The 12,838-nt window shown below is 41.6% G+C and overlaps 1 protein-coding gene across 4 annotated transcripts in view; it reads left to right on the top strand.

Annotated features, from left to right (window-relative positions):
• MIER1 (MIER1 transcriptional regulator) overlaps positions 1-12,838 on the top strand; it is a 61,248-nt gene that overhangs the window by 16,971 nt on the left and 31,439 nt on the right. For 3 of the 4 annotated variants that reach the window (XM_034778534.1, XM_034778533.1, XM_034778535.1), the window contains exon 2: positions 11,066-11,090. Coding sequence is in view for 2 of the 4 variants with exons in the window: in XM_034778533.1 (XP_034634424.1) it covers positions 11,066-11,090 (25 nt within the window). In the remaining 2 variants the exon portion in view is untranslated. Of the gene's footprint in view, positions 1-10,907; positions 10,977-11,065; positions 11,091-12,838 lie in introns of those variants that run through there. The other variant, XM_034778536.1, reaches the window with a different exon arrangement.

Below are 12,838 nucleotides of genomic sequence, written 5' to 3'. Positions count from 1 at the left end.
AGCCCAGGACCCATCATCCTTGTCTTTGCTGGTCCTAGTGCCAAAGGAGTATTGACAGTCCCTCTCTAGGGGCTAAAAGAAAGCAGGTATTCAAAGGGTCACACTGTCTGAATCTGAGAGCATTGGTGGAGACCATCTATACCAGCTTCAAGAACAGGGAAGCTCATTTAGGGACAATTTCATCCAAGATAATGTAAGAACAGAGCTTCAAAACACTACCAGTTGGTTCAAGCTTAGAGCAATCAGATATGCTCTAGGGTAGGTGTGGGCAAACTACGGTCCATGGGCTGGATCTGACCCGTCAGGGCTTTGGATCTGGCCCACAGGATTGCCACCCCCGTGGCACTGTGGGCCCCATGCTGCTCCCGGAAGCAACTGGCACCATGTCCCTGCAACCCCAGGGGGTAGATGGGGAGGGGACAGAGGGTTCTGTGTGCTGCAGACACTGCCCCCCACCGCTCCTATTGGCCAGGAACAGGGAACAGCGGCCAATGGGCACTTTGGGGGAGGTACCTGCAGGCGAGGGCAGCAAGCTGAGCCCTCTGCACCCACCCCACCTTCCCCCAGGGGCTCTAGGGACATGGTGCCGGCCGCTTCCGGGAGCGGGGCCAGGGTAGGCAGAGAGCCTGTCTTAGCCCCGCTGTGCAACGCTGCCACCCCGGAGCTGCTCCAGATAAGTGGGGGCCGGAGCCCGCACCCCAACCTCCTGCACTCCAACCCCCTGCCCTGAGCCCCCTCATACACTCCACACCCCTCCTGCACTCCGCACCGCTTGCCCTGAGCCCCTTCCTGCACACCACACTCCCTCCCGCACCCCCAACCCCCTACCCCAGCCCTACATTCAGGGCCCTGCATACAATTTCCCCAGATGTGGCCCTCAGGCCAAAAAGTTTGCCCATCCCTGCGCAGGAGCTCTAACTCCTATCCCGATCAACCAAGATATACTGATCACCGATCCTAGCAAGTGTCTCTTCATAGACACCAACTAGGTCTGCTGTGAGGGGAATCCAAGCCTCTGCTGCTGAATTCCTGGGTGTTCTAAGCTTCTGGAGCCTCCGCAGCACTGTTCCCTCCATTGGCCTCCCTGGCACATTTCCTGGGCACTGACTCGTCAGCCCACCTGCCCTAGGTCTCCAGGACCAGCGCTGACTCCCAAGATACCACTTATTTGCACACACCTTGTCCCAGAACTCCATCTTAAAGGTGTGGTGCTTCTGGTTTACAGTTTAGCTGTTTCAGAAGCACAGAGCAGATAATACACACTCACATGCTTTGCACAGTCTAACACACTTATGCTCTCTTACTTGATCATGTAAAGCACTGAAGAGTACAGGTCATATAAAACAATAAATTCTAAATGCATGTTCCTGTCATTTCCTTATCACACTAGGATATTCTTTGGACTGGGGTCTGAGTCCTTCTTGTTGTCCAGAGTCCATGGGGCTATCTGTGCTCAGGAAAGTAAACTGAGTCCCTCTGCCCCGTGTCCCCACAGCATGGGGAGGAGGTGACCAGCCCTCTGTGGAGAAAAGTGGTTCAGGACTATTTAGAAAAGCTGGATGAGCACAAATCCATGGGGCCGGACGCACTGCATCTGGGGGTGCTAAAGGAGTTGGTGGATGTGATTACAGAACCATTGGCCATTCTCTTTGAAAACTCATGGCGATCCAAAGAGGTCCCGGAGACTGGAAAAAGGCTAATGTAGTGCCCATCTTTAAAAAAGGGAAGCAGGAGGATCCAGGGAACTACAGGCCAGTCAGCCTCACCTCAGTCCCAGAAAAATCATGGAGCAGGTCCTCAAGGAATCAATTCTGAAGCATTTAGAGGAGAGGAAAGTGATCAGGAACAATCAGCATGGATTCACCAAGGGCAAGTCATGCCTGACTAACCTAATTGCCTTCTATGACGAGATAACTGGCTCTGTGGATGAGGGGAAAGCAGTGGATGTGTTATTCTTTGACTTTAGCAAAGCTTTTGATACGGTCTCCCACGTATTCTTGTCAGCAAGTTAAAGAAGTATGGGCTGGATGAATGGACTTTAAGGTGGATAGAAATCTGGCTAGATCGTTGGGCTCAATGGGTAGTAATCAATGGCTCCATGTCTAGTTGGCAGCCGGTATCAAGCAGAGTGCCCCAAGGGTCGGTCCTGTTTTGTTTTGTTCAATATCTTCATTAATGATCTGGAGGATGGTGTGGGCTGCACCCTCGGCAAATTTGCAGATGACACTAAACTGGGAGGAGTGGTAGATATGCTGGAGGGTGGGGATAACCTACAGAGGGACCTAGATAAATTTAGAGGATTGGGCCAAAAGAAATCAGGTTCAACAAGGACAAATGCAGAGTCCTGCACTTAGGACAGAAGAATCCCATGCACTGCTACAGACTAGGGACCGAATGGCTAGGCAGCAGTTCTGCAGAAAAAGACCTAAGGGTTACAGTGGACGAGAAACTGGATATGAGTCAACAGTGTGCCCTTGTTGCCAAGAAGGCTAACAGTATTTTGGGCTGTATAAGTAGGGGCATTGCCAGCAGATCGAGGGACGTGATCATTCCTCTCTATTCGACATTGGTGAGGCCTCACCTGGAGTACTGTGTCCAGATTTGGGCTTCACATTACAAGAAGGATGTTGAAAAATTGGAAAGAGTCCAGTGGACGGCAACAAAAATGATTAGGGGGCTGGAGCACATGACTTATGAGGAGAGGCTGAGGAAACTAGGATTGTTTAGTCTGTAGAAGAGAAGAATGAGGGGGGATTTGATAGCTGTTTTTAACTACCTGAAAGGGAGTTCCAAAGAGGATGGATCTAGACTGTTCTCAGTGGTAGCAGATGACAGAACAAGGAGCAATGGTCTCAAGTTGCAGTGGGGGAGGTTTAGGTTGGATATTAGGAAAAACTTTTTCACTAGGAGGGTGGTGAAGCACTGGAATGGGTTACCTAGGGCGGTAGTGGAATCTCCTTTCTTAGAGGTTTTAAGGTCAGGCTTGACAAAGCCCTGGCTGGAATGATTTAGTTGGGGATTGGTCCTGCTTTGAGCAGGGGGTTGGACTATATGATCTCCTGAGGTCCTTTCCAACCCTGATCTTCTATGATTCTGTGAGGTTGCTACATGCTGGGTGATCTTGCTTGCTTCTGTACCACATCACCTCTTCCTATCTGGCTTGCATTTAATCACCACCTTCTTTCTCTACACCGCCCCCCCCCCCAACTTCCTTTATTCTGTCTTTTGGTTAATTTTCTACTGCTTCTTCCTTCAGATGAGTTAGCTAAACTGGTTTTGTAAGGTTGCAGCTCACTGGTTGTCCCAGATGTTAGCACCTGAATAGAGTAGTTTAGTCCTAAGCGCCCACCATTGTATCTTTCTTTCTGTATACCTGCTACTACATTTGCCCCATAGTCGGATGTTAACTACATTAGCTGTGATAGTACCATCTATTTTTTCTTCACAAATTGTCATCAGAGTAGGCTAGTTCTTAATAAATAGCTTGAAACAGTCAATCACTGGCTTCCTTCATGGATCTTGGGGGAGAATTAGTTTAGCGTCTCCTGCTCTCTTCAGTGAAGCTGAAACAAATAACTTGTTAGGGAAGTATTTTTTTAATTTCAGCAACATTTTTCCTGTGTTCCTGGAGTTGTACTTTAGTCTTTGGGTAAAAGATGCCTCAAATGAGTACTGCACCCATTTGTCAAATTTCAGGTTCCCATCATCTTCTAAATTTCTGCTCATCTTTGCTATATTTGCAGCATTGACTGTGACAAAGCTGCACACTTGACACTTGAATTTTTCCCCACAGTTTTATAGCTTTTACTGCTGTTACTTTTAAGTATTCTGCTGTATGGGCATTTCCTGATGCATTGTTTGTTTCTGTGAGACAGACAGCCCCTTCATCTGTTGTCGCACAAGCGCATGTTACTGGATCATTGTGTATATTGCTCCACCCATGAAGACTACCATCATAAGACATGATAGGCAGTCCATAAGAATGGTGCAAATATAAGTTTACTAATCAGTTGGTCCAGATTGTTCAGACATGTGCACATCATCTTCAGTCATTGCCTTCTGATGAGTATTTTTCATAATGTTGTTTCATTCTGGCAGTGAGGCCTTCCATCTGTTTGTTCCACTGTTTGTTTGGTGCGTGTTCCTTATTTTACACAGAGGTACAGGAATTTCTTGAAAATATTCCTAGGTGGGTCGTTTTTACGATATGCAGCCAGTTTTCCTGCAGTTCCCAGGTGTTGAAATCAACACTCTCTAGAGCAGGGGTAGGCAACCTATGGCACACTTGCCGAAGGTGGCATGTGAGCTGATTTTCAGTGGTACTCACACTGCCTGGGTCCTGGCCACCGGTCCAGGAGGCTCTGCATTTTAATTTAATTTTAAATGAAGCTTCTTAAACATTCTAAAAACCTTATTTACTTTACATACAACAATAGTTTAGTTATATATTATAGACTTAAAGAAAGAGACCTTCTAAAAATGTTAAAATGTATTACTGGCACGCGAAACCTTAAATTAGAGTGAATAAATGAAAACTCGACATACCATTTCTGAAAGGTTGCCGACCCCTGCTCTAGAGACTGCACTCTCAAGAATGTTGTCCCTTCTTCCCGCAGGGTCCTATTTTGACAATATGATGCTCCTTGCTAGTTCCACACTTTGATGCTTCTCCCTTGTTATGTAACTCCCCTGCCCCATCCCCACCCCTAGAAAAACAAAATAACAATCCAAGACTTCGCCTCATGTAACCTGCATGCCTTTTGCACTGCATTAGCTTTTGTTTAGCGACAGAGAGGAAGGCAGTTGAGAAATTAATTTGTTTGTATCTCTGTTCATGTACCCATGCAAGGAGACAGAGCAAGGCCATTTACGTGAAGTGCTCGGAATCATCCAGAAGCAAGGGCTGGTGGTTACTGGGCAAATAACTGCTCTTTTTCCCATGAACTGGACAGTAAGTTTCATGGTTAGTGGAATCATAATCGGAGAATTGAGCCAATCAGAGCTCAGGTAAAGAGATGCTCTAAAATAGGAGTATGAGACCACCCGGGTGTGCTCAGTGGATGAATCTGATGAGATGATACATGGTGTTTTCGAGAGTCAGAAACCAGGTTCCATCGCCTATGATGACTTTGCCAGTCTCTTGTTCCCAGTAGCACAGTCCTAGGTCTCCCACAAGATCAAGACCTTAATACAATGCACTTACTGTGCCATATTTATAAAGCTTCATCTCAAAAGTTAGATGTTTTCCCCCGATTCATTCTTTATATAGAAAAGCAGCCTTTAACTCAGTTCTTTATAGAGATTCTCATGGATTCAGCATATTTTTTTTATTTAAATAAGAGATTATATGTTTAGGCCTTAATATATTTTGTATTAAATTCAGATTTTATATTAAACAGGTTTATTTTTTTAAGAGAAACTTGTAATTTAAATAAAAAATCCTAACAAAAATCCATTTTTGGTGTGTGGGTTTTTTAACATTGATTTTTATCCACCCTGTGAGAGAGCATTCCACAAATGGGCCACTTTTAAGGGCTTAGTCTACACATTTGGCACAATGCAAAGTTGTGGATTGAGTCAAGGCAAGGGCAAAACAATGATTTTGAGTTTCTTGCAGCAAGATCTTAATATGGCCCTAAAAGTTCAAACTCTAAAAATCCAAGCAACAGCTGTTGTCTGCTTGCTATCTCTAACATGCTGAGGTAGAATTTCATCTCACTCAGGCATAATATTTCGCAAAGCTGCATTGCTTCTCAACCCTTTGCCAATAAAGAGAAATCCTTCTTGGGACCTAAACCTTGTATTAAATGCCCAGACTAAGCATCCCTTTGATCCCCCAGAAATGCCCTTATTTTTTGTCTCAGCACACAGATATTTTGCTGAAATGGAAAGGAGCTAAAGATGGGTAGGTGTTGTGGAACTTCATGGTTTGATCTGTAGTCAGTGCGTGTTCTCTTGTGGCTTATTGCGTTGGTTCCATGGTTTGTGAGGCGTGGCATGTTGTGTAGATCTGCAGAGACTGTTTTTGGAGAACAGAAGTTGATTACTGGTAGCTGGACTTTTCTTTATTTATCCCCTCTTTTACCTTCAAGCAGTGAAACAGTCTTCTGTTGCAGTTCACAGCACTGTTAAGCAACACCACAGAATTTAAGAAACTGGCTAGTTTCTTTGTGTCTGAGAGCACCCTAGGTAGCATCAATTAAGCTGAGCTGTTTATTATAAATTAGACTTTGCTGCTACCTGCATTAGCCAGAGTTCCCACTCGCCACTACATGTGCCCATTTCAGATTTATACCACAGGCTCTCTTCTATAGCTGTTCTAAGAAATTTATCCTTGAAAATGAGGCTTTTATTTAAGAAAATTCCAATCAGTAGTTTTCCCGCTCCCCTCATATTTACTTTGCATGGACTAAAATTTAATTCTGTCTACTCATTTCTTCAAGTATTGTTAACCAAGTTAAAATAAGCAGAGTTTGAATTTCTTAATATGCGGGCATACTGCAGCAGGTACACAAGGGCGTAATTAATTCACAATAATTGATGGACCAATTGTGTATTGCTCAGTTTTGCAAATTTAAAGTAGGCAATCATAAAAAGCAATATTGTTCATTGAATTTTGTAAAAGTAACATAGTCAATAGGAAACCTCTTTCCGTACTGTGTGAAGTCCTTGCTGAAAAGTGATGGGAGAACACTGTGTTCCAGCCAGTTAAAGTATCTAACTGAAAATTAGTGAGATTCTGCTCTGTGTTTTGTGACACTGGGCAGGTGGTTTTAAAAGATGCCTAACAGTGCACTATGGATAATCAGTGGCAATCTATTGCTTAATTTGGATATTAGTAGATTATTAATTTAATTGCCATCTGTATGTGAAATATTTCAAGTATAAAAATATAATTAGGCAGGCCAAAAAAAGAGTAACTAGCAAAATCACACAAACTAACAGCAAAAAATGAAGTACAGCAGAAGCAGGAAGCCTGCCAAACAGTCAGTGGGACTACTGGATGGTTGAGATGCTAAAGGAGCACTCAGAGAACACGGCTGTTGCAGAGATGTTAAGTGAATTCTTTGCAGTGGTCTTCACTGCATTGGCTCAGGTGTGGGAATCGCCCTCAGATCCTTTCTCTTTTAGGTGACGGATCTGAGGAACTGTCTCAGTTTGAGGTGTTAGTAAAGGAGGTTTTGGAACAGATTGATAAAATAAACAATAAGTCACCTGGACCAGATGGTGTTCTTAAGGAACTCAGATATGAAATTGCAGAACTACTGAGATATGTAACCTATCACTTAAATTAGACTGTGTACCAGATGACTGTAGGGTAGCTAATGTAATGCTGACTTTCTAAAAAAGGCTCCAGAGGCAATCCTGGCTATTACAAGCGAGTAAGCCTACCTTAAGCACCAGGCAAAATGGTTGAAACTATAATAAAGAACAACACTGTCACCAATGTAGGTGAACACAACATGTTGGGGAAGAGTGAACAGGGCTTTTTAAAAAGGAAATCATTCCTCACCAATCTACTAGAATTCTTTGACGGGAGTCAACAAGCATGTTAAGGGTGATCCTGTCGGGATAGTGTACTTCAACCTTCAGAAAGACTTTGACAAGGTCCCTCACCAAATGCTCTTAAGCAAAGTAAGCAGTCATGTGATAAGAGGGAAGGGTCCTCTCATGGATCAATAACTAGTTCAAAGATAGGAAACAAAGGGTAGGAATAAATGTTCAATTTTCAGAATGGAAAACGGCAAATAGTGGGGGTCTCCCAAGTATCTGTATTGGGACCAGTCCTATTCAACATATTTATAAATGATTTAGAAAAGGGGGTAAACAGTGATGTGGCAAAGTTTGCAGCCAATACAGTACAGTAACTCCTCACTTAACGTTGTCCTGGTTAACGTTGTTTTGTTACGTCACTTATCTATTAGAGAACACGCTCATTTAAAGGTGCGCAATGCTCCCTTATAACGTCGTTTGGCAGCCGCCTGCTTTGTCCACTGCTTGCTGGAAGAGCAGCCCGTTGGAGCTAGCTGGTGGGGGCTTGGAACCAGGATGGGCCGGAAGCCCCCTATCAGCTCCTTTAAATTCCCTGTGCGGCAGCCGCCTAGCAGGCTATCAAGTGCTGGGCAGTTCGTGTCTCTCCCTCCCCCCCCGCCCTCCCCCACACTGCTCTGTGCTCCTCCTGCCCTCTGCCTTGGAGCCACTCCCAGGCACCTCCTGCTTGCTGTGCAGAAGGTGGGGGAGGAGGAAGAGGGGTGCTGATGTCAGGGTGTTCCTCCTCCCTCCACTCCTGTACCCCATCTCCACAGTGTGTGTGTGTGTGGGGGGGGAGAACGGGTCACGACAGGACTCAGGATGGAGGGAGCTTGCTGGCAGCAGTTGATGTACTTTAAAAGGCAGTGTACTTAGAGTGGGGTCAGCGTACTTAAAGGGGTAATGCGCATCTCTTTCTCTCACACATACCGTGTGTGTGTCTCTTACACTCGCGCACCACCCGGCACTTTGGAAAGTGGAGGGAGTGGTGTGCTCCAGTGGGATAGCGTGGGTTCATCATCACGTTCAGTTTCCGCAGGGAATGTTTGGAGCCACTGCCATGCATCTGTTGTCTCCTCCCTGCATTTGTACTACCTTGTAGAGTGTGAGGCTACTTTAACAACAATGTGTTAACCTTTGAGGGCTCAGCTGAGTGTTAGTTCATCATTTAGCAGCAAGGCATTCCCTGGGAAATATCCCACCCTCTGACTCCACCAACCTTCACAATCATCATTGCTGTGTACAGTATTGAATTGTTTAAAACTTATACTGTGTTTATATGTGTATATAAAATTTATATATATATCTTTTGTCTGGCAAAAACAATTTCCCTGGAACCTAGTCTTTCCCCCCCCTTTACATTAATTCTTATGGGGAAATTGGATTTGTTTAACATCGTTTCGCTTAAAGTAGCATTTTTCAGGAACATAACTACAACGTTAAGCGAGGCGTTACTGCATTACTCAAGATAAGTCCAAAGCAGACTGCAAAGAGTTACAAAGGGATCTCACAAAACTAGTGACTGGGCAACAAAATAGCAGATGAAATTGAGTGTTGATGAGTGCAAAATAATGTACATTGGAACACATAATCCCAATTATACATACAAAATAATGGGGTCTAAATTAGCTGTTACCATTCAAGAAAGATCTCTTCGAGTCATCGTGGATAGTTCTGTGAAAACATCTGCTCGATTTCTTGACTGCTGCTGCACATCTAGCCATGTTAGGAATCATTAGGAATGGGTTAGATAAGACAGAAACTATTATAGTGCCACAACATAAATCCATGGTATGTCCACACCTTGATTACTGCATACAGTTCTGGTCATCCCGTCTGAAAAAAACATATTAGAATTGGAAAAGTTGCAAAGAAAGAGCAAAAATAATTAGCATATGGAACTGTTTCCATATGAGAAGAGATTAAAAAGACTGGGATTGGTCAACAGAGAAAAGCAACAACTAAGGGGGGGACATAGCAGAAGTTTATAAAATCATGAATGTTGTGGAAAAAGTGAATAGGAAAGTGTTATTTACCCCTTCATACACCAAAAGAACAAGGGGGTTACCCACTGAAATTAACGGGCAGCAGGTTTAAAACAAACAAAGTAGTATTCACACAATGCACAACCTGTGAAACTTGTTACTAGGGGATGTTATGAACGCCACAAGTATAACTGGGTTCAAAAAAAAACTAGATAAGTTAATGGAGGATAGGTCCATCAATGGCTACTAGACAAAAGGATCAGGGATGCAACCCCATGCTTTGGGTGTCCCTAAATCTCTAACTGCGAGACGCTGGAACTGGGCAATGGGGTTGAATCACTCTATAATTGCCATGTTTTATTCATTCTCTAAAACATCTGCACAGGCCTCTGTCAGAAGACAGGATATGGGCTAGATGGACCATTAGTCTGACCCAGGATGACCGTTCTTAAGTGACTAAAATAGACTGTAATAGCTCCATTGAAATAAATATTTGTATGTTCACTATCTTTTTTTTGGTATGTATATGTTAATATAGTAAATCCTGCTGGCCCCAATAGCCCCCATAAACACACCTCCAAATCTTTTTGACCATTATAGTAAGATGCAGTTTAAGAGAAGGGCAAAATTATTCAGGTAACTTTACTTGTGCACATCTGTAGCTCTAACACAAAACATTGTCAAGTAAACTAACATTTTTAGCTAGTCCTTTTTAAATATTAGTATTTCACATTTGGAAAAATTGCTAATCTGAAAGCAGCTTTCTTTCCAAGTTGCATTAGAAGGTTTATTTAAATGCAATTTACTTTGGGGGAAGGGGCATGCTGGAAATGCCTTATGCAGGTCATGGGCTGCTAAAGTGAGTCAGTATGGAGATTTAACCTATATAGAGCCTCTATAATAAAAGGTCTCTGCTGAGGTACAGACTTTTTTATATTCCAGAATTCTAAAATATTATTTGCAGTATAATGTCAATACAATTTCCCTGTTTTTCTGACAAACTAGCATTACACTAGTGCTCGGGCAGGACCAGATGGCTTTTAAGAAAACTTTTAAACTTCTCCCAGTTTTGTGTCACAGATTGATACCTAATAGTTTGGCTCCTTCCTAAGCTTTATGTGAACTTCCTGTTGCAGTTTCTTCTTTTTCTTTTTTGAAGGGGGAAAAAAAAGTTTAGTATTTTATCTAACTATAAATGGGGCTTTTTTGTGATGTACTACTTATGATTTGGGAGATGGGAGCTATTTAACTTGGTTTCAGAATTGCTGTATTTTATACTCTCAGGAACTCAGTTATTGCTTCACAAAATGGGGAATTCTTCCCATTAGGTTAAATATAGCAAGGCTGGAAGTATAAAGAAGGAAATGAATCTTCTTTGTCGTTTTAAACCCACTTAAAATGGCTAAGATGTTTCTGATATATTGGTTTAAAAGTGACTGTCAATTCACTGCATATTTAATTGTTTGTATCAGATCAGCTATTGAATTCACCTTCTATGTTTGTTTGTACAGACTTAATATGGAAAAACTAATTTATTTTTTTCTTTGTAGCCTTCTCTTCAGTCTTCAAGCCCAGGTAAAAATTTTAATGTAGTATTATGTTTGAGAGGGAGGGGAACACTTCAGTCAAATGTCAGTCATTACCTTCTATTTTTTTAAGTATTATTGCTATTGAAATTAACACTGCAAAGTTGAAATTAGAGGCATTCCACATTTCCGATTACTACAGGTTTATCGCTGTTGTATGGTTCTAATTTTTAATTAGGTTTATTAATTGAATAATTAAATCCATTTTTAAATCTTAAAAATAACGTACACCTTTGAAAATATCTTTCCTATGCATCTTATGTTGTCTTAAATAAAACATTAGACAGTGAAGATGACAGCTTCCAATTTGATTTTTAATCATTGTTATATTTTGGCATACTTTAATTATTTGTAGTGATTGTAATTCGTTCTAGTTATATTTGTCATTTAAAAGACACAAATAGGAATATGTATACTAACTGTATTTTTCATTTGCATACATCACAAAACCACCACACAATTTGATATAATTGGCAGCTTTTGATTAGTAGATGACCAGTACTGAAAGTGCAGAAATTTATGTGGGTCAAGATTAAGGTCAATTTACAGAGCATTGTCGTTTGCATAGCAGCTACTTGTATTATGTCTAGAACTTGATTAGTACATAATACAAGACTAGTGACAGTTATATTTGTCCCATGTTTTCCATGAATGAAATTCACTCACATTAACAGGAAAACCAAAGACTTTTTTTCACTGATCCTGCAGTACACTCTGAACTGTAATCAGTAAGAGCATATTTGCTTCTATGGATTACTGAAAAAAAAAAAAGGGAATTTCCATCATCTCTTTTAAAAACTGGTTGATGTCTGATGATCTGATATGATTAACTCATTTCTGCTGGGCTTTTTAGTGTGCAGTGTTGTAATAAATTCTGAGTATTTGCTTTTTTCACACCTTGCTACTACAGTAACCAGTGTTAATTATATAACGCTTTGTCCAAGATGATTGCCCTAGTCAAGATTAACATCCTTGTAGTTTAAATGCAAGCCTTCCAACATTAGCAGCTTCACTTTTTTGTTGGACTACCTTGTCTTGAACAGTTATACCATTTAACTATGCTTTAGCAATAAAAGCAGTACAAACCCCTAGAGTAGATGCAGTTATATCCGTATAAAGCCTTTTATACTTCTATAACTATATCCACGCTAGGGGCTGTACTGGTATAGTTATTTCAGGAAAAAAATCACACCTACATATACTGGTGTTCCATGAGAAACTGGAGTTTCTTTTAGAATTAGTGTCAGCAGATATTTTTGCTACTTTAGGTAATTAATATGCTGCTTTTGGTTATGAAATTATCTGTTCAGCAAATAGATATTTTCTGCAAATTATGGGGCGATCATTTCAAATGAAAGCCAGACTCTGCTCTGGTGCAAGTCCTACAAAAGATCTGTTTTTGGCGTTGGAAGCTACTGCATCAACAAAAGCAATCAAATCTTTAATTTTTAAGATTTTACAGAGCATCATTGTTCAGTAGTGTTCTTTCATGTAGTGAAAATACCAAACAAAATAATTCAGTACATTATGTAATTGTATAGTAGCATGCTTGACTACCTAATAGTGTCGGGTACTATAAAAAGTTGGAAATGTTTATTAAAATAAGTGATTTTTCCATTCCTTTAACATGCAAATTCATGTTTTAAACAGTTTATTTTTCTTGGAGATTTCTTAATGTCTTTCTGTGATGTAAATTGTCACCGGCTGTGACTTCATAACCTGACGACATTTCCTAAG

This window comes from Trachemys scripta, chromosome 8 (assembly GCF_013100865.1).
Source record: "Trachemys scripta elegans isolate TJP31775 chromosome 8, CAS_Tse_1.0, whole genome shotgun sequence".
In the NCBI taxonomy this organism is placed as follows: Eukaryota; Metazoa; Chordata; order Testudines; family Emydidae; genus Trachemys; species Trachemys scripta.
This window is presented reverse-complemented; position numbering and strand designations above follow the sequence as displayed.